The following is a 20,917-nucleotide window of genomic DNA, read 5'->3' as shown; positions in this document are numbered from 1 at the left end:
ATTAGACCCTAACTAGATAGGATTGTAAAACAAATGAGGCCCAAAGATTCTGGGAGAAGCTGGGTAGGGGTCGAATTCTGGGAGAATCCCCAGATTCTGGCAAAAGAACTGGGCCTAGTGTCATCCGAGAGCGTGTGGAGATTTGTCCCCAGCGAATCTCGCGTGATTCGGTCGGCGATGAATCTCGCGTGATTCGGTCGGCGTTTATTTTCAGTGAATCCATGTGGATCCGCTTTTTGTTCTTGTGTGTTCATGTGTCTAGGGCCTTAGCATGATAACTTTTCAACTGTCTACCAAAACAAGTTTTGCCCAACTCCAGGGAGGGAGGGCGATGACATCGGCGTGCCTTCGGCTCGCTTCAGTACTTCTAATCATCGCTAGGTGGTCAACAAACCTGGATGTAATTTTTATAATTTCTGATATTCGTTTTACTATCATGATTGATGATGAATAGATTAAAAGTTTTTTCAAAAAAAATAAGAGATACACAAAGAAGACAAATCTAGGCTTTTTAGCATATATATTGTTCATCCTCAAAGTTCATGAGTTTTTTTGTGCAGCTCAAAATTCAAGGTATTTTATGTGAAATTTTACACACGTACACAATACAACCTTTTATACATGTGTAATTTTCTTAGAACTTGAAAGTAAACATTTCGATTTTTGAATTTTTCAAGATTAATGCCTCCAGTCTCCAAAATGCCCTACTCGAGTTACATACCCTAACAAATATAACAGAACTTGCACTCAAAAGATGTTTCCGATGTATACCGATCTCCAAACACAAGATTAGGAGAGGCAACGACATGGGGATCTTGACATGTTCGAGCATTTTGCGACTTGCCCTATGGAACTGCACCCACAGGTAAAGTTATTGTATCACCAACGTCAATTAACTCTTTTGTGATGACCTAAGAGCAGTTGACAATGAAATGTTCTTTTACAGTTGAAACGCAGTATACATAGTGAAGGAGATCATACTTTCACTGAGAAAGTAATCATCTATTATAGTCGATACAAAGATAGCAAGAAGTCTGATATACGGAACCTGCCCGACGAAGGCCGTTGTCGGGCCAGACATGAGAGGGAGCGACAAAATAAAATTCAAGCGGTGACTCTTTTAACCCCCTCGGCAATACTAACAAGGTAAATTGGAGAACTATATTTTCCATAGCCTTGTCAGCACTGGTCTCCCCGGTCAATTCAAGTTGCTTCCGACTCCCAGTGAGATTGCCCATGGTACTCGCCGTGTTGGAACATACACCACACATTTAGCGGCGAGGACGCTTGCTGCTCATGGATAAATAAATGTGTCAGCGCCAGAGTGTCAAAAAACATCTTATATTTTAGGACTTCAAATGGAGTGCAAGGTCGCTGAAGCTTTCTAATCAGTGATTTCGGCCTTCAGGCGAACCAAAGGAGATAACAATGCTCACTAATACTTTGTAATCAGCAAAGCTACTTCAACTTACATAATTTGTATGCAAGACAAGCAAAGAAAGACAGACCTTAATTTCTTATTTGGTGCAAGTATGCCACGTTTTTCAATGCTCTTATAGCGATCCCTCGCTAGATTGCAGCACCCCTGCACAAAGATATAGCAGTTAGCCCCTGCAGAATTCTAGTAGACAGCAACAAAACCAGAGAATGTTACCTTCAGCTTTCTAAGCGAGCCACTAATCTCCTCTGTCAACAGAACTTGAACGGGAGCAGGTTCAAACCTGTTGCATTCATATTTTAGTTATTGTCGGAGAATCAAATATCATAGCCAAATATGACACCATGTGCCCAAAAAGAATACTAAAATATACACCAAAAAATTAGTAATGTCATCAAACTTTACAGCATAGTAGGAGTGGTATAAAAAACGATTCAATGAGCAGATTAACTATTATTTAAACCTCTACCGAAGTAAACCAAATTACACTGGCAGTTGTAAGTTTCATGAAAATAGCAACACTAATATAAGACTTGCAACTGTTAAAAAAAACAACCGGGTTAGAAATGTACTTGTGTCTACCCAGACGACGTGGGGCTGACTTGAGTCTTTCCTGCTTAGCCACAGTTAGCCTTATGCGCTTTTCCTCCTTTTCCTTGTCCTCTTTCGCTATCTCCTCTAATATATTTGGCAAGCTGCAAAAAAGAATAGCAAAAATATGGTAACCAGAGAACTAAAAGTAGACCATTCTTGGGAGCTTGATGAGACAGGAATGTGAAACCTACCTGTCTATTTGCTTTGAAAAAACTTCCAGTTTCTTCGCATCTGCTTCTGTCCTTAACCTCTCTTTACGACGAGCCCTTTTGTTCAGTTCCACTCTCGTAACTCTTTTTGTTTTCTTCCTGAAAATTAATAGATCATACCATTAAAAGATATCTATAAAGATAAACCGGACACAACAGCTATTCCGATAATATTTTGCAAATTGACACCAAAGCAACTAAATTGAAACGTCAAAAAGGTATGTCTGAAAAAGCACATAATCTTCCAATCGGATTCTAAAATGTGAGCTGCAATCCTCCTGCACTCTACTAGCTTTCTAATGCTACCAATGGAAGAATAAGACAACACTTAGCAGCACCCAACTTTCTGAAAAACTAACTCATTTTGCATAATATATAAACATGTCAAAAATAGTGAATGGCGGTGTGACACTAAGCTTCAACCATCATTAACATGTACTCCCTCCGTCCGGAAATACTTGTCGGGGAAATGGATACCTGACAAGTATTTCCGGACGGAGGGAGTACTACTCACAAAAGCCATGAGGATAGAAGTATGATGTACTTAAGCCAAAATACTTTATTTCATAATAACTATATATTTTTCATAACATAGTCGAGTGTAACCTCTCTCCAGTTAGAGCATCAGCATCCTGGTCTTTATCACCTTCTGCAGCATCTACATCTCCATCAACAGCAGCATCTCCATCATCAGCAGCATCAAGAAAAAATTTCTGCAGGCCAGGTGAAAGAAAAGGGATAAGCATGTCGAATCACAAGAACACAATCCAGTAATACAGCATGGAACGATACATACTGTTCCGAGACTAAAGTCAGCAGCTGACAAGTACTCCGAAATGGTTTTGATAAAATTCCAATATATATACAGGTCATATGATTTGCAGAACACAACTTGCAAAAATGGAATTCATGTTACATTGCTTACATAGCTCGTTACAGCCTAGATGGCACGAACCTGGGTATGGATATATGTGAATCAAATAACTTGTCATTTCATGATATACTTACGAAAAACCCCTATAGACTAGAATGAAAAATCTCAGAATGAACTAGACAATAAGATAGTAAGATAGCACCTTAAAAAGACTAGATGAATAATCTCAGTCTTTATACTAATGTTAATTGTGCCTGGATGACAACCTCCGTCAATAGAATTACAAGGATTTTTTTTCTATTACTTGGTGCAAGGTAGACTTGCGAGAATACAACAGTCCACTTCCTTGGAACCTAAGTCTCTAAAAAAATCATAGTGCATGCCTATGTTCATCAGAAGCAATATACCAATATAACAAGTGAGTAAGTATTCAAAAGCAGATAGAAGGTTGGGATATTGTCCAAATTCCAGTCATCTCCTAGAGGGGCTATGTGTAAAGGCAGTCGTAGAACTTACATCTTCTTCAGCTACTGCTTGACCAAGAACAGTAAGTGGCACTGGTGTGGGGCCTAACTCTTTCGTGTAGATCTTGCGCATTTCATCAGCAACAGCTAGAGCAAGAGCGTCCTACAAACACCAACACAAACAACATGAGTAAAAGAACTTATTATTAAAAGCACCCAGACATCCAACAGCCAATGGTTTTAGCAATTAAGAAGTGGATAATATTACAAATATCCTGAACTTAGAATTAAGAAGTGGATAATATTACAAATATCCTGAACTTAGAACATATCTTCAAGCACATACTTGATGGGCTTCATGTGGAGGATTAAATGAACATCCTTGAGGCTCAACTTCAACTGCAGGAATCACAGATGTGGTAGATTTCTGCAAGAAGTAATCCATTAAACCTAGACATGTTAAGACCTACAAAAATGCAGAAGCTACCAGGTGCAGCATTTGGCAAGAAGATATGTTTGCAAATTTGCACAAATATGACTGCAAGCTTTGCGCATTCAGACTTACATTTTTCTTAAGCCTTTTCATTCCTTTTTTGGGCAAAGCAGCCCCTTTAGCATCTCCACCCCAGATGTCGAGGTTCTTCTCAGCTGAATCCTCTTCCTGTAAACGAAATAAATCCAGCAATTAGCAAGCTGGGCCTCAAAGAGAAAAGGAGTTGCACAACTCTCCAACAGTTAATACCATGGGAACACTTTTTTCTTCCCGTGACTCCTGCAATTCCTTTTTCTTTGCATGCTTCTTGAACTTCTTCTTATCCTTCTTTGACATCAAAGAAGATGGAATCGTCTGTATATAAGGGTTCCGCTTCAACACACTCTCATGGTGAAGGACCTTCTCCCTGTTTTTCTCAATCTTCCTTTTGACAGGAACATCTACAAACAGCAACAAATGTTCAGCACCACTAGTGATTTAGACGACCTTTTGCAGCTTACTGAACATGGCAACTTCTACGATTCAGTACATCAAACATACTTCCTCCGTCCGAAAATACTTGTCATCAAAATGGATAAAAAGAGATGTATCTAGAACTAAAATACGTCTAGATACATCCCCTTTTGCTTATTCTGATGACAAGTATTTTCGGACGGAGGGAGTATAATGCAGTGATGCATACTTTGAGCCCCAATATGAAACTAATGTAAACAATTCCATCAAGGATTCCAAGTACCAAGTGCTTAACATTGAAAGGAGCAGCTACAACATTAGGTAACTAGATTAACAAAACTAACAAAACTATATGATCAGCATTTTTCACGTCACTGCATTCTAGTGGTATCACAAACTTTATATTAGCCTCTAATTCGCGACTGGTGCCTCAATCCTAGTCCGGAGCTAGACCACCAAACCTCAAACTAACACGCAGAAGAACAAAGAGGGGTTGACTGACTGACCGACCTTTGGGGGCCGGGTCGGATGCGTTGGCGGCGGAGGAGGTGGACGCGGAGGCGGGCTTGTCGACGAAGAAGAGGGAGCCGGACGGGAGGGAGGGAATGGCGGCGGCGCCGGCGTGGGCGTCGCGCGTCTGCTTCTCGTAGAACTCGTCGATGTCGTCGGTGCTGATGTTGGACCGCCACGCCTTCTTCCCTTTCCGCGAGCTCTTCGCCGCCTTACCCATCGCCGCCGGTTGCTTGCTCGCTCGCTCGCGCCGCCGCCTCGGGGAAGCGGGAAGGGTCTTGGAGGGAGGCGGGGAAGTTATTAGGGTTTCTGGCCTTCGTCGGGTTGGGTTATTTGGAGAGGGCTGGTGTTCTGCCAGGTGGGGTCCCCGAGTTGTGGGACCGGCTCTATGAGGCCTCCTTCTCTGGTTCACATGAAAATGAAGGTTTGTTTCAAAAAAAACATGAAAATGAAGGAAACACACAATAGGAAATTTTCTTATGGTGACACTATTTATTTATTTTTATAGCTTACTAGGCTTGCCGTTATGGTGACACTATTTAAGCCTTTGGTTTAGATAAAAGAATATAGCAAAGAAAATGAAAGAAATTTTCCTCCTGTCTCGGTTTCAGACAAAAAATTGCAGGAATTCCATAATTCACTTGGACACTTTAAAAAAAAATCTACGCATGAAGAACACGATTAAGTTCCTTGGCGGCATAATAGCATGCTAATTATACCTTTTCCCAGTGTTTTGAGTTTGATTTGCCTATATTTATTCAAGTGTGCAGAATTCTTACGTTTTTCAATCCTTGTTTTGAGTTCCAGTGTTTTTTTCCTATTCCTGTGGACTAAACATCCAAGTGTGCAAAATTCTTACGTTTTCCAATCCTTGTTTTACACACGCATTCCTATTCAATCCTCGCGTTTTCCCTTTCCTGCAATTTTAGAATCATGTGGACCAAAGGTGGACTTAGAAGGAAACACACACCATGCATTTTTTTAAAAAAATTCTTGGATCCAAATGTTGGAAAACGATTAGATACAACTGCGATGTTCCCTATCAGAATATATGTGCCCGCCAACAGATTGAGTGAATGGATCAGTTGGGTCACGTCGCTCATTCGCAAAAGCGGCTTCCTCTCTCCTTCCACATGTCACCTCTCCCATCCTGATTTGCTCACTCCGCTCCCTCGTTGTTGTCTTCCATCGCTGCTGATGGTGGTCCTTGGAGCTCACTGTGTCGCAATGGACACAACCACGATGTAGCTCAGATTCAAGATTCTTCACCATGCCAAGCCCAGGGGAGACGGTGGACCAAGGGTGTTAGATTCAGTGGGGCATTGGCGAGATGGATTTGTTGTCAACGAGTTCAATCCGGCAAAGTCGATGCTAAAAATAAGGTTAGTGATTTGCAATTTTTCAAAGTTTCAAACGTTTTCTCGACACGTTGCAAACTCGGGTGTGAGACGTGTTGCAATGACTCAATGGTATCTACTTCAAACATTGTGTTTTTGTTATGCAAGTGTTTTTGGTAAAAGTTTGCTCCCATCCTACATATGCATGACAATTTGTTGCAACAAATGGGCATTTGTTGCACATATATAACATTTTGTTGCAGTTTCAACCGAGTGACCTTAGTGATTGCTCATGTTTTCCCAAACAGTTTTTTTCCGGTAATATGCAGTAAATATTTGAAATACATGAATTTCAAATGAATTTTACGAAGGGAAAAAAAGAGAATGCATTCAAAACAGGGGCATCCCATTCGCACGCTACAGTTTAATGGATTTGGAGGTGGGCCAAAGCATCGGTAACCAGGAAAGCTTCTACTGGACATGCTACAAACCAGGCACTATGTAATTTCTTGAAAAACAGGACAGTAAACATGTTGCGCAATTCAGGAAACATACGTCGCAACTCCGTTTTGCTCGGGCTACTAACTTACTGCATATCACATTACAAATTCCGCACAAAAAACCTGGGGTTTCAATAGCGAGCAGGGTCCAAATAATGTGTTATCAGAAATAGCAGTGTTCAATAGTTCAATACTACAGCTGGATGACAGACTACAAGCAACAAGAACATACTTTAAAGTCAATTAATTAAACTCCGTGTTACAACATTAGATAGTGTACAGTGGGCTCTCTGAACCTCCCTCAGGGTCACCAGCTTGGAGAAACGAATTGCGGAACACCATCAGTCAGGTCAGTAACAGTCCTTTGTCGCGAATGCCGCTCAAAGTTTCCAGTTTTTTGGTTATACTTGTTGAACAGTTGAACTGGATCTACCCAATTGCAGGTAACCAGACCAGAGTTGAGCTTAACAGGAGACTAGCCTGCCGCAACAACTTCGCATACAGTTTTATCGTCTCCGGGAGAAGTAAGCATGACAGATAATATAACTCTGTACAGAATGGCATGTTTGAAGGCGTGTCCTTGGAATGAGTAACCCTTCCTGATCCAATGGCAAGGATTTTCTGGCATTGCCACAGCAGCCTACCAGTGCCCGTTGCGGCCATCCACGGTTGCAGGTAGTTTATTTCCGGTATATGGCTTTGGTGGCCCAGCTTGGCTCACGTCAATCCTTTCAGCTTCACCTGTTTCGCTCTTGCAGGTGTTATTTCTTCTAGGGTATGAGCTGCCCGAAGGAACACCGTTTGGAACAATTCCTTGGCTTGTGACGACCCTTCGCTGTTCATATTGCTCAGTACCAGATGTTGAACAGTTACCATAACGAAGTGCCGAACCAACCACTTTACCAGGCCTTGCAACGGCAGCACCTGTATGATGAAGTGGTGTATCAAGTTACCCTCGAGTTACAAGGCCCGATAGATACAGTTAAGGATACAGTCATGCAGGCTTGTTTGCAGATTCAAAAGTATTGGACGACCCAGGTGCTTACCTTGAGGAACTCTGTTTGCACCAACTGAAGCAGGATCTCTGCGTGGCTTTTGTGCATTATCTCTGATTATACACCTGGAAAGATCATCCGTAATGTTGGCAGCACCCTGTGGTCGGCTATCTGAACACTGTGGCCGGTTATCCGAATAGATAACACTCGGCCTGTTAACAGAAAACTAGATAGTCAAGAACCACACTTCCAATTTGTGGCTAAAGTGACATCAGTCCATCATACAATGTTAAAGCAAAGTCAATATCATACCTTGGTAATGAATTATGTTGCCTCTCAGGCGGTGCTGCTGTTGATCCCTTTGCATAATGCTCTTCAAGGAATGTGAATTGCTTTTTGAAATGATCTACTGCACTGAAATCCGAATAGAGCAAACAATGTTAGATCGATGAATCGGTCAGTATCTTATGCAGTGCGCGACTGACTCCAAGCAACAAATAAGAACACAGAATAGGTATGCACTACCTAATCAACAATAAACAAAAACAATTTCCGCATGCTTTATTTATCAATATCACCATCACCAAAAGAGTAGAAAAATAACCATAATAGTGTGTGTATAAACACTTGATATTTATTCATGAACCTGCACAGACATTAATGATACCAAAAAAAAATTGTAGAACTAGACTGACCAAGAATAATGTCACTGCATTGTCTCTGGAATTAAACAAGGCACTCCACGATGTTAAAGTATTGAAAGAGAACTTCGCACCTTGGGTACATGAAATTAGTTGGCTCAGCCCCCTCAAGGAATTCCCTCAGCATGTTTGGATGATATTCCAGAATTTCTCTGTATATGAGTTCCCTTATGTCGTCCTTCGTAATTCTTCGTCTCTCAAACTCGAACTCAAGCTTAGTAATGGGCTGTGCAGAAGGCTCCCTATCCACACTCGCAATGTTCTTGAAATAAAGATCAGCAAGAGCCTGTCAACATGCCTAATACATTAGCTAATGGTATTCAAGGTTACAAGGAAAGAAGAAACACAGGAAAAAATGCTGGCAGGCATGGTACTAAAACAAACTACCTCTTCAGCACTTGGCCTGTCTTTTGGATCAAATGCTAGCATTCTCTCTAACAAATTTAATGCAAGTGGATCTGCATTTGGAAACTTATGCGTGAACGGTACAGGCTTTTTCCGCCTCATACTGCTCAAGTAGCGCCTGGCCTTCTCATTTCGAATCTGTAGGATAGCTATAAACATCAGAGGTTATATTGGAAACAACACACTGTTTTATGCCAACCATACTGACCCTAGCAATTGTTTCTGGAGCAGGCGTTCCCAGGAGATCTGTGATTATATCAAGTTGATGCACCACATTTTTCCCAGGAAAAAGAGGTTTGCCAGTTAGAAGTTCCGCAAATATACATCCAATACTCCATATATCTATTGCTGGTGTGTACTGCAAGAAATTGAAGAACATAATGTTATACAGCGTTCCAGATATTCCAGAATATGTATAGCTGGATTAATCAAACCTAGACATAGAGTACTTGAGTTACAACTAGAGGTGCCCTTATTCCTTTGACAGCTTAATCATTCGGTTTGCAAAAAGAAATACAGAAAACAAGGTCGTTCCTGAATGACATTGAAGCAATATGATTACCCTGAATATCAAAACAATATGCACATTAAAAAATATTTGTCCGTTGAGGGTGGAAGACAAAAAAAAAAACATAAACTGTGCCAGATGTTGGAATGTGTTCTTAAACATTTATTTTTTAACCATGCTGGCTGATTGGCATTGTTTCCCATAGCTAATATATATTAGAACATAACCTGTTATGAAATAGGAAAAGAACTACTAAGGAAATGCCAGGGGGAGGTTACTTTGCTTTGCTGTCACAAAGTTGCAGCACCCTTAAAGCCTTAAACATTAAACGAAGTAAATCAGATTCATATGAGGGAAAAATAATGAAAAATACTGTTGATACCATGATTCATATGAAATTTAACATATACAAACCTTGGAGAAAAAAGATCCACATAGTTCAGGTGCTCGGTACCACCTTGTTGCGATATAATCCTAAAAACAGGATAAGAAATTAGCTGCTGTTATTGATATTGAGTAGCCAAAAGAAATGGTCAGCATGGTAGGGGGAAATAGCAATACCGTCCAAAATATTGCGGTTGGAGTATCACTTATAGCTACCCTTGCAAGACCGAAATCACATATTTTGAGCTTACAATCAGCATTAGCCAAGATATTCTTTGGTTTGAGATCTCGATGAAATACATTTGCTGCAAGAAGCTATTGGAAGATGCATCAGCCAAAATGATTTTTCTATGAGTCTTGTTTTATATTATTGCCAATCAACTCACAATGCCACATTTGTATCTATAGCAAAAGTATTAATACTCATTTGTTTAAATAATCTGAACAATAGGGATTTCTACAGTATTGCTCTTTGAATGGAGAGATGAGCATGTGTTTTTCATTGTTATTATACCAGCAAAATATTATTTCTTAGCATGCCAAAAAAGAGAACTGAAAATACCTACTTGATCACAAATAAGTTATTTATATTTATAAAAAAGATTAAACAGAAGTTCTCTAGCCTCAAACAGTGCTTCACAAGATTAGTATGCCTATCTAGTTGCTGACTTTTGGCACAAAGAGCTCCTCACTAGGACCACAGTTCTGTTGTAGCATCACAAGAAGCTTTGGGAGCACGTCCAGATTGTAGCTACGTAAATGATTAACAGTAACTTTCCATCACAGAATTGATCAGTTACTAGGTGATTAGACTAGAACACACAACTCAGGCTGTGACAAGCTAGCACAAATTGAACAAATCACAAATAAGATCTGGATTTCCAGAGTTCTCTGAGCACTATAGCGAACTGTGTGACCTGTATCAAAGTACTATACAGGTCCATATTGCTCTCGTGACTACAAAGTTTGTGGAACATACCATGGGTTTTAAAGGTTTTCACAAATACCAACACGACCAATACATCGTCGCCAGATACTAGAAATATTGTTTCGAATTTGACATGGCATTGTTATCTACTGACATGTGTATGCCTTTTAAACACATTGACCATTTATTAGTAAATTGAGATGCCTGATATCCAGCTGTTGTAATATGCAAAAGAGCCATCTTTGATGCGAAAATAAATCGGTTACCTGTATGTATGTATTTCAATCCTCGGAGCAACTGATACAAGAAAAACTGATAATGCTCTGGAGTCAAGTCATCATTCGCCTTTATAACTTGGTGCAAATCAGACTCCATGAGTTCGAAAACAACGTATATATCCTTGAACTCTCTCCTCGACGGAGGAAGAAGAATATGTTTAATTTCCACGATATCGGGATGTCTTAGGAGCCTAAGCAACTTGATCTCGCGGAGTATCCGTGTGGCATCAGACACATGTTCAAAGATGTCGTTTATCTTCTTGATAGCAACTTTCTCACCCGTGTGAGTATCCAAAGCAGAGCAGACCACGCCATAACTCCCTTTCCCTATAACCTCTTCAATCTTGTATCTGTTTCCCTCACCATACTCGGTAAAAAAGTCCATTTGAGATGTCTGTGTCACACAAAACAGAATACGAGTCAGCTTGAGCACTGATGAATTGCGTTCTTTAGTATGACATGGTGAGATGGTGACACTCAAAATAGATATTAGAGTCGTAATTTGGCAAGCGACGAGGACTATGTACAAAAAGACACTAGCCAAATATTACGCGAAAATGACCACATAGGAAATTAAGTTCCATGGAGAATTCATACAACGCAAACTAGCACGGTCTCAATCGTCAAGTAACAAATTTTATCTGAAAAAAGCTGCTTGGAAGCAAAAGAAAAGCACTAGAACCACGTGATGCAACGATGTCTAGGGGGCATTACTTTCGTTCTCCAAAACAAGTTGAAACTTTTTGCCCAAACGATGGAATTGTTGGGATGGCATGAAGCATGCATATTGCCGCACAGAGAGGTGGGTAGAAATATGAACACGACAGCACAACTACTCAAGTCAAGTCCATAGCTCGAACTGAGAGGGTTGTGAATAAATGAACAGTAGCGCCATTACTGCCGGGCATGAATTTACAAGAGGAACTGACGAGACCTACGAAACCAAGCAGCCGACGTCAATTCTTTCCACCAAAACGTACGAGCATCTTACGCCCACGAATCTGTAAAGCAACTCAACTCCAAATCGAGTAGATCCGTCTAGCCGCCAGGTTTTACGGCGGGGAACAAGCCTACCACCAGGACCGCGGGGCTTCGCGATTCGGGGAGCAAAAGCTCCAAGCGCACCAAGATCCCGAACCAAGAACACTACCAATCCACTCCAAGAAAAGAAAGAAGGCTGCTACTAACTCCCCGCACGGCACTAGAGCGTGGGGGCGGCAGGAACGCTCAGCGGAACAGAGAGAGGGGCGCGGCCTTCTTCGCCCGCCCCTGCCGCCTCCTCACGGCAGATCTCTCCCCGGAGGAGAGGGGATCTTTTGCGCGAGAAAGGCGAGATCTTTGAGCACCCCCGATCCAGCAAGAGAGAGGGGGGAGCAGGGCGGGGAGGGAAGGGAAGGGAGCTCACTCGCTCACGCGCGCGCACGACGAGGGGGACGCGGCCGAGGGGAGGAGTCCAGCTGCGCTGCGCTGCGCTGCGATCCAAGGCGAAGCTCGAGGACAGAGGGGGGAGGGGGCGGTGGTAGCTGGGAGGTCAGGAGAGAGAAGGCCACCGGTGGCCTCCGCTTTCGGAATTTATACCCGAGATTTATTTCTCTCTTTGTTTAACTAGATTTCCGGGCCTGCCTCTGCTTATCTTCCGTTTATATTTATATATATAAAACGAGAAAAGAAAATCGCTTGGCCTCGTTCGGTTCGGAGGCGCGCCCGCTCCGATAGGGAGAGGGGGAGGGGCGGCCGTCGGGCCGGGCATCGTTTCCTTTCCCGTTTTACGTGCTGTTTGGCGGTTTGGCGACGATGAGGCTGGATTTGGTTTGTTGAGGACAGCTCGTTTGCGCGGCTTTGTTGCTTTGTTAGGTTGGGGGGTGATGCGTCTTTGGCTTTCCGGTGGAGATGTGTGGCGAGGTGTGGTTAGGGGGTTGTGTGGATGGCAATTGGGGATGTGAGATGGGGTTGTGGTGATTGAACTTCTTGTCTTGCTCGCTTTGGTCACCATATTAAGTAAAGTGGAGCATGTATGTGGGTTGTTAAGGCACGATTCAATGATTGACTCGTTTTGGGTTTGTTTAATGTTATTATTGTTGGGGTTGATACGTTTTCATATCATAACCCAAAGAGAAAAGAAATAGAGGCGACGATGAGTCACCCATGGCTATGGCGTAAGAGTTCTAGCAGGGGGCGATAAAAAGGTAGACGGACTTTATTGAGGGGAAATGCTGGAAGCAACTTGATGAGAGGAGAAAACATTCGTGTAAGAAAACCACAGGGAAATTAGCATGTGTTGTTTAGGTCTCTATGCTTTCCGCGCATTAACTTTTGGGTTATTTTCTGTTTTTATTTTGTGGGTGATTGTTTCATTCTTTTTTTTTTGTATACCTATGATTTTGAATGCTTGATCGTAGCACTACTTCCTGGTGCTTTGTTGACGACACATCATTTGCCCAATTTGTTAAGTCCAAGCATCATTATACCCCATTTTCAACTTTTCTGCATAATCATCTGCAGAGAAACAACCATAGAGTAGATCTTGTCTTTAAGCATTACCAAATCCCGACATTCATCTGAACAAAAATAACAATTTGCATAGCTATCTTATTTAAGAATTACCTCAAACACACGAGCGGGTCCAAGTATCCAACAGGCAGACGCAAGAGGGATGACTGAATATTTCGTAATCGTCATGTCGTCCTAGGCGAAGTGAGGCTGCTGTTGCTTGTAAGGTACGCTCATGGTGGGCGTCTTGCCGTGGTTGTAGCAACGCCGATCTTTCCCTCGCATGGGGCCGCAATTCCGGCTCGCAGATGGCCGACGAGCAGCAGTAGGACCACCGCCGCACCTCACTGCTCCCTTCTCTCTCCCTCCGGCCTTCCATCTCCTTCCTTATGTGCTCCCTTTTCTCTCCCGCTCATCTCTCTCTTCTCTCACAATTACCCGACGCCATGCCGCGCCCGCCTACTGTTGTGCTCCGAGCTTCGGTCGCCTTCCTTCCAGATCCGCCGCCTGAGCGCCACTTCCCACCGGATCCGGCGAGATTCGGCAGGTCCTCGCCGACCGCGCGACCGCAAGCCCCTACAAGGCCACCGTTGAGGCCGCGGCGGCAAGATCTGGAGAAGGTGAGGCCGCGGCGGCGAGATGGCAGAGGTGCGGCTACGACAGCGAGCTGGCCGAGGTGCGGCGGCCACGGGGCGAGCTGGCGGAGGTCACATTTGGGTTATTTCTGTTTTTATTTCGTGGGTGATTGTTTCATTCTTTTATTTCTATACCTATGATTTTTGAATGCTTGATCGTAACACTACTTCCTGGTGCTTTGTTGACGACACATCATTTGCCCAATTTGTTAAGTCCAAGCATCATTATACCCCGTTTTCAACTTTTCTGCACAATGCAGAGAAACAACCATAGAATAGATCTTTTCTTTAAGCATTACCAAATCCCGACATTCATCTGAACAAAAACAACAATTTGCATAGCTATCTTATTTAAGAATTACCTCAAACACACGAGCAGGTCCAAGTATCCAACAGGCAGACGTAAGAGGGATGACTGAATATTTCGTAATCGTCATGTCGTCCTAGGCGAAGTGAGGCTCCTGCTGCTTGTAAGGTACGCTCATGGTGGGCGTCTTGCCGTGGTTGCAGCAACACCGATCTTTCCCTCGCATGGGGCCGCAATTCCGGCTCGCAGATGGCCGACGAGCAGCAGCAGGACCACCGCCGCACCTCACCGCTCCCTTCTCTCTCCCTCCGGCCTCCCATCTCCTTCCTCATGTGCTCCCTTTTCTCTCCCGCTCATCTCTCTCTTCTCTCACAATTACCCGACGCCATGCCGCGCCCGCCTACTGTTGTGCTCCGAGCTTCAGTCGCCTTCCTTCTAGATCCACCGCCTGAGCACCACTTCCCATCGGATCCGGCGAGATTCGGCAGGTCCTCGCCGACCGCGCGACCGCAAGCCCATACAAGGCCGCCGTTGAGGCCGCGGCGGCAAGATCTGGAGGAGGTGAGGCCGCAGCGGCGAGATGGCAAAGGTGCGGCTACGGCGGCGAGCTGGTGGAGGTGCGGCGGCCACGGGGCGAGCTGGCGGAGGTCTGGTGGCGATGGCGTAAGGATGGCTCGGCTTGGGCACATGTGAGGGGTCGAGGAGGCAGATGAGTATGGGTGTTTTTTTTCCAGTGAACCATTTCTTTCTTTTGCGTGATAGATTAATTATGTACTGCGGGTTCAATTCCTAAACAATACAGGGACTTTTGTGTAAAATCACCATGAACCCGATAAACTCAACCCGTGCTTTATTATTAGGGAAAAGATATACCTATGTTTATACTTTATACCTATCACCTATGTCATAATTTATTCTGTACACCTATGTTTAATACTTTATGGAAGCACTACCTTTTCCAATTATAGATCTTTTTTGTTTGTGTATGTGTGATTTTGTCCCTTCTCTATTTTTGTTTTAAATTGTAGACTCGTTTATTCTTTGATTTCCTTAAGTTATTTTATGATTATAGTAGTTTGGATGCATGTTACAACGCATTTAATGATATTGACCGTTTTTAAGCCTATTTTGTTTTAACCCTTTTGTCTAGGTCCAAAAGGAAATAAAATCGAATGAAGCAGAGTGATTTTTTCGTCAAATACTTCCTCACTATATGTTAATCCAATGCAAGAGAAAACTGATTGACAGTTTTTTGGTATAACTTGGAAATTGGCGCTCTCTTGCTATTTCTTCACAAAAGTAACAACAAGAATTGTAATTACATGTTTGATTCATGATCGGTTGGAACGACCAAATACAGTGTAGGCACGCATGAACACTCATGTACTCATGCAATGCCTACTAAAGACAAGAGTTACATAGATTCAAGACTGGTAAATAAAGGATATTTCACATAACACCAAAGTATTAAACATGTGGTTTCATCCCTAGTGGGATAGGGTAACACCCTAACCATCTAACAAATAATTGGTTATCTTGATATTTGTTTTTCTAGAAAGTCCAGAGTTACATATGCTCAACTCAAACACTATAGACGTGTTTGGTTGGCTGCATTAGGTTCAGCCAGACTCGTGTAGGAAGGATTTGGCTCGTTTAATTGCCCACATTCACGTTGGGCCTACATAGTACGGACTTTAACATGCCTTTGAACCTGCATCCCGGGAAACGCTCCGAGGCCAGGGCAGGTGGGTGGCTCGATGGATGCAGCCTCGTTAGTTGGTGTACCTGAGTTTGCACGTGGTGTGTTGGTTTAACTTCTAACCTTGTGCACTTATTAGTTTCTTATAATTTATATAACGGTGCATCAAATCGAGATAAACTCTACATGAAAAAGATGCATATCGATGTTATGGTTCCATTTTTGCGATCGGTTGAAAGTTTCGTCGACCGTAAATATTCATTTTCGTGTTCATGTTTGGAGCTATTTTGGATGAATATTTTCAAATTCGTCACGCACGGTCAACCATTTGAAATTTTCTTTGCTATTTTGGATGCATAGTGATGTTATAGTTTTTCACGACTTTCGTGTTGCGCATTTTCTATTTCAACGATCGTAGACGATTAGATCTAACTTCTTCCTCGTGAAAAGCATATACGCATATATATGGTTTTAATGACACACCTTAATCTCAGTCTCCTCTCCAGTGTCCTGCTACACACGTGTCACCGCCCGTGTTGCTCCTCTCGACCTCCTCTCCCGCGTGTTATTGCACTAGGTGTACGTGAGTTTGCACATGGTGTGTTGGTTTAACTTCTAACCTTGTTCACTTATTAGTCCCTTCTAATCTACACAACGGTGCATAAAATCGAGATAAGCTCTACATGAAAAAGATGCATATCAATATTGTGGTTCCATTTTTGCGATCGGTTGAAAGTTTCGTCGACCGTAAATATTCAATTTCGTGTTCATGTTTGGAGCTATTTTGGATGAATATTTTCAAATTCGTCGCGCATGGTCGACCGTTCGAAATCTCTTTTGCTATTTTGGATGCATAACGATGTTATAGTTTCACATGACTTTCATGTTGCGCATTTTCTGTTTCAACGATCGTAGACGATTAGATCTAACTTCTTCCTCGTGAAAAGTATATACGCATATGTATGGTTTTAATGACACTCCTTAATCTCAGTCTCCTCTCCGGTGTCCTGCTACACACGTGTCACCGCTGGTGTTGCTCCTCTCGACCTCCTCTCCCGCGTGCTATTGCACTAGCACACCGGCGTCGATCCTCTCTACATTCTCTTCACTAGTAGAAAACAGGGCTTTGGTTGGGGCCTGGCTATCCCATTAGTCTCGGTTCTATCACGAACCGGGACCCATAGGGGGCATACGTCCCGGTTCATGCGCCCAGGGGGGCGGTCGAGTCTCGGGAGGCATTTGTCCCGGTTCGTGTGGACCCATTTGTCCCGGTTCTAAGCACGAACCGGAACCAATGGTCCTCGCTCCTGGCCCACAACCATTGGTCCCGGTTCGTGCCTAGAACCGGGACAAAGGGGGGCCTTTAGTCCCGGTTCCAGCCACGATCCGAGACCAATGAGGTGCTATATATACCCCATCGCCGCGGCAGAGCACTCCACGGTGCTCTGTTTTTTCTGGCCGGCGAAGGGAGAGCTTTGTGGTGCTCTAGCTCACCTCCTATGCACATGAGGTGTTCGATGAAATGCCCGAACCACACTAGTTAAGCTTTCTCCTCTCGAAGCTCGACCTCCAAGCTCCATTTTCCCCGAGATTTTTCTAGGTTTAGTGGTCCGTCACGTCCCGTCCCCGGCTTCACCGCCGTCGATCGCCCGTGCCGATCTCGTCGACGGCACCACCGTGGTGAGCCTCTTGTTCTTATCTTCTTTCTAAAAGAAAAAAAGTTCTTACTTTAGATAGATACTTTTCTAATTTTATTACTTTTATTATTGCTTGTTATTATATAGTGTGATGGTTTTGGTATCCGCCCCCGCCGGCCCTCGTCCTGTCTATGATTCGGATGTGGTATATATATTATTTTTATAACTATTTGGTTCATTTATTGTTTATGACAATTATGCCGACCAACGTGACATAGATTTTATTTATCTAGGAGGTATGTGAACTGTAAATTCCAACCGACCCTATTGTCGAGAGGTTAAATTTAGTTGAAGAAGAAAATAATTACTTGAAGGAAAAAATAAAAAAATTGAGGAGGAGAAGATGATATTGGAGTTGCATGTTGCGGATGTCGTCGATGATCACAAGATCAAGATGGATGCAATGCGGTTGAAGATTAGAAAGATTAGAAAATATGCCATTCATACCGAGGCTTGGTATCATTATGCCGTTGGATCAATTGTTACCTTGGTTGTGATTATGATCGCATTTGTTGTTGCATTGAAAGGTTTTACATAGTTTCAATGTATGGTTTAATTAGATGCTCTGGAGAGCTATATGTTGTTCAATGAGAACTATGTATGTACTTTGGTTTTAATGTGATGATGAACTTCTATTAATTTGGTCACTTATCTATCCATGTGAATCTGTAATGGTTTTTGACCACATAATTATATATAATGCACGCATATGAACCGGCAATGGATGTACGGTGACAGACACACCTCCGAGTACATTAAGGGCCTGCATAATTTTTTTGAAGTGGTTGAGGCAAACAAGCAGAATGGTTTTATGTGTTGTCCATGCCCTATATGTGGGAATACAAAGTCTTACTCTGACCGGAAAATCCTTCACACCCACCTACTTTATAAGGGTTTCATGCCACGCTATAATGTTTGGACCAAGCACGTGAAAATAGGGCTTATGATGGAAGACAACGAATAAGAAGAGGATGATGACAACTATGTGCCCCTGAATACGGTGATGCTGCAACGGGGGAAGCTGCTAAGATCAAGAGGAACTAGACGATGTTCCCGATGATGATGATCTCCGCCGGGTCATTGTTGATGCAAGGACACGGTGCGAAAGTCAAAAGGAGAAGCTGAAGTTTGATCGCATGTTAGAGGATCACAAAAAAGGGTTGTACCCCAATTGTGAAGATGGCAACACAAAGCTCGGTACCGTACTGGAATTACTGCAGTGGAAGGCAGAGAATGTTGTGCCTGACAAAGGATTTGAGAAGCTACTGAAAATATTGAAGAAGAAGCTTCCAAAGGATAACGAATTGCCCGACAGTACGTACGCAGCAAAGACGGTCGTATGCCCTCTAAGATTGGAGGTGCAGAAGATACATGCATGCCCTAATGACTGCGTCCTCTACCGCAGTGCGTACGAGGATTTGAATGCATTCCCGGTATGCGGTGCATTGCAGTATAAGATCGGACGAGATGACCCTGGTGATGTTGACGGCGAGCCCCCCAGGAAGAGGGTTCCTGCGAAGGTGATGTGGTATGCTCCTATAATATCACGGTTGAAACGTCGGTTCGGAAACGAAGAGCATGCCAAATTGATGCGATGGCACAGAGAGGACCGTAAGAAAGATGGGAAGTTGAGAGCACCCGCTAACGGGTCGCTGTGGAGAAAAATCGAGAGAAAGTACTGGGCTGAGTTTGCAGGTGACCCGAGGAACGTATGGTTTGGTTCAAGCGCGGATGGCATTAATCCTTTCGGGGAGCAGAGCAGCAATCACAGCACCTGGCTCGTGACTCTATGTATGTATAACCTTCCTCCTTGGATGTGCATGAAGCGGAAGTTCATTGTGATGCCAGTTCTCATCCAAGGCCCTAAGCAACCCGGCAACGACATTGATGTGTACCTAAGGCCATCAGTTGAAGAACTTTTACAGCTGTGGAATGAAAACAGTGTACATGTGTGGGATGAGCACAAACAAGAGGAATTTAACCTGCACGCGTTGCTGTTTGTAACCATCAGCGATTGGCCCGCTCTCAGTAACCTTTCAGGACAGACAAATGATACGTCTCCAACGTATCTACTTTTCCAAACACTTTGCCCTTGTTTTGGACTCTAACTTGCATGATTTGAATGGAACTAACCCGGAATGACGTTGTTTTTAGCAGAATTACCATGGTGTTATTTATGTGCACGAGCAAACGTTCTCGGAATGACCTGAAACTTCACGGAGACACTTTTCAGAAAATAAGAAAAATACCGGCCAAAGATGAAGGCCAGGGGGCCCACCACCTTGCCACGAGGGTGGGGGCGCGCCCCCCTACCTCGTGGGCCTCCTGTTGCCTCTCCGACTCCAACCCCACCTCCATATATTGAGTTTCGGGGAGAAAAAAATCAAGGAGAAGAAATCATCGCGTTTTACGATACGGAGCTGCCGCCAAGCCCTAAAACCTCCCGGGAGGGCTGATCTGGAGTCCGTTCGGGGCTCCGGAGAGGGGAATCCGTCGCCATCGTCATCATCAACCATCCTCCATCACCAATTTCATAATGCTCACCGCCGTGCGTGAGTAATTCCATCGTAGGCTTGCTGGACAGTGATGGGTTGGATGGGATTGATCCCTAGTGTCCACTATGTTCTGACATTGATGTTGCTATGACTTTGATATGCTTAATGCTTGTCGCTAGGGCCCGAGTGCCATGATTTCAGATCTGAACCTATTATGTTTTCATCAATATATGAGTGTTCTTGATCCTATCTTGCAAGTCTATAGTCACCTATTATGTGTTATGATCCGTTAACCCCGAAGTGACAATAATCGGGATACTTACCGGTGATGATCGTAGTTTGAGGAGTTCATGTATTCACTATGTGTTAATGCTTTGTTCCGGTTCTCTATTAAAAGGAGACCTTAATATCCCTTAGTTTCCGTAAGGACCCCGCTGCCACGGGAGGGTAGGACAAAAGGTGTCATGCAAGTTCTTTTCCATAAGCACGTATGACTATGTTCGGAATACATGCCTACATTATA

The 20,917-nt window shown here is 43.3% G+C and overlaps 2 protein-coding genes across 2 annotated transcripts; both read right to left on the bottom strand.

Annotated features, from left to right (window-relative positions):
- Positions 1 to 921: 921 nt before the first annotated feature.
- On the bottom strand, positions 922 to 5,353 carry LOC125548706 (ribosome biogenesis protein NOP53). Its single transcript, XM_048712261.1, has 11 exons — positions 5,036 to 5,353; positions 4,322 to 4,512; positions 4,145 to 4,240; positions 3,926 to 4,006; positions 3,632 to 3,742; positions 2,848 to 2,954; positions 2,224 to 2,340; positions 2,011 to 2,133; positions 1,655 to 1,721; positions 1,509 to 1,585; positions 922 to 1,290 (listed from the first exon to the last, which is right to left on the bottom strand). The coding sequence occupies exons 1-11, from the start codon at positions 5,253 to 5,255 to the stop codon at positions 1,272 to 1,274; spliced, it is 1,209 nt and encodes a 402-aa protein (XP_048568218.1). The 5' UTR covers positions 5,256 to 5,353; the 3' UTR covers positions 922 to 1,271.
- A 1,648-nt stretch (positions 5,354 to 7,001) lies between these two features.
- Positions 7,002 to 12,680, bottom strand: LOC125548671 (mitogen-activated protein kinase 14). Its single transcript, XM_048712233.1, has 10 exons — positions 12,477 to 12,680; positions 11,060 to 11,465; positions 10,043 to 10,170; positions 9,896 to 9,955; positions 9,182 to 9,331; positions 8,956 to 9,111; positions 8,643 to 8,854; positions 8,180 to 8,281; positions 7,919 to 8,079; positions 7,002 to 7,796 (listed from the first exon to the last, which is right to left on the bottom strand). The coding sequence occupies exons 2-10, from the start codon at positions 11,454 to 11,456 to the stop codon at positions 7,513 to 7,515; spliced, it is 1,650 nt and encodes a 549-aa protein (XP_048568190.1). The 5' UTR covers positions 11,457 to 11,465; positions 12,477 to 12,680; the 3' UTR covers positions 7,002 to 7,512.
- Positions 12,681 to 20,917: the final 8,237 nt, after the last annotated feature.

The sequence above is a fragment of the Triticum urartu genome, chromosome 1, assembly GCF_003073215.2.
Source record: "Triticum urartu cultivar G1812 chromosome 1, Tu2.1, whole genome shotgun sequence".
Taxonomy (NCBI): domain Eukaryota; kingdom Viridiplantae; phylum Streptophyta; class Magnoliopsida; order Poales; family Poaceae; genus Triticum; species Triticum urartu.
This window is presented reverse-complemented; position numbering and strand designations above follow the sequence as displayed.

What these genes read in the sequence shown, in the direction of transcription:
- LOC125548706 (XM_048712261.1), bottom strand. Translation starts at nt 5,255, where the DNA reads ATGGGTAAGGCGGCGAAGAGCTCGCGGAAAGGGAAGAAGGCGTGGCGG. An exon ending in TGAAAAGGCTTAAGAAAAAT is followed by an intron (nt 4,007 to 4,144) that starts GTAAGTCTGAAT and finishes TACTTCTTGCAG; the next exon opens with AAATCTACCACATCTGTGAT. An exon ending in TTTTCAAAGCAAATAGACAG is followed by an intron (nt 2,134 to 2,223) that starts GTAGGTTTCACA and finishes TCTTTTTTGCAG; the next exon opens with CTTGCCAAATATATTAGAGG.
- LOC125548671 (XM_048712233.1), bottom strand. Translation starts at nt 11,456, where the DNA reads ATGGACTTTTTTACCGAGTATGGTGAGGGAAACAGATACAAGATTGAA. An exon ending in ATTGAAATACATACATACAG is followed by an intron (nt 10,171 to 11,059) that starts GTAACCGATTTA and finishes AGCTTCTTGCAG; the next exon opens with CAAATGTATTTCATCGAGAT. An exon ending in ACTAATTTCATGTACCCAAG is followed by an intron (nt 8,282 to 8,642) that starts GTGCGAAGTTCT and finishes TTCGGATTTCAG; the next exon opens with TGCAGTAGATCATTTCAAAA.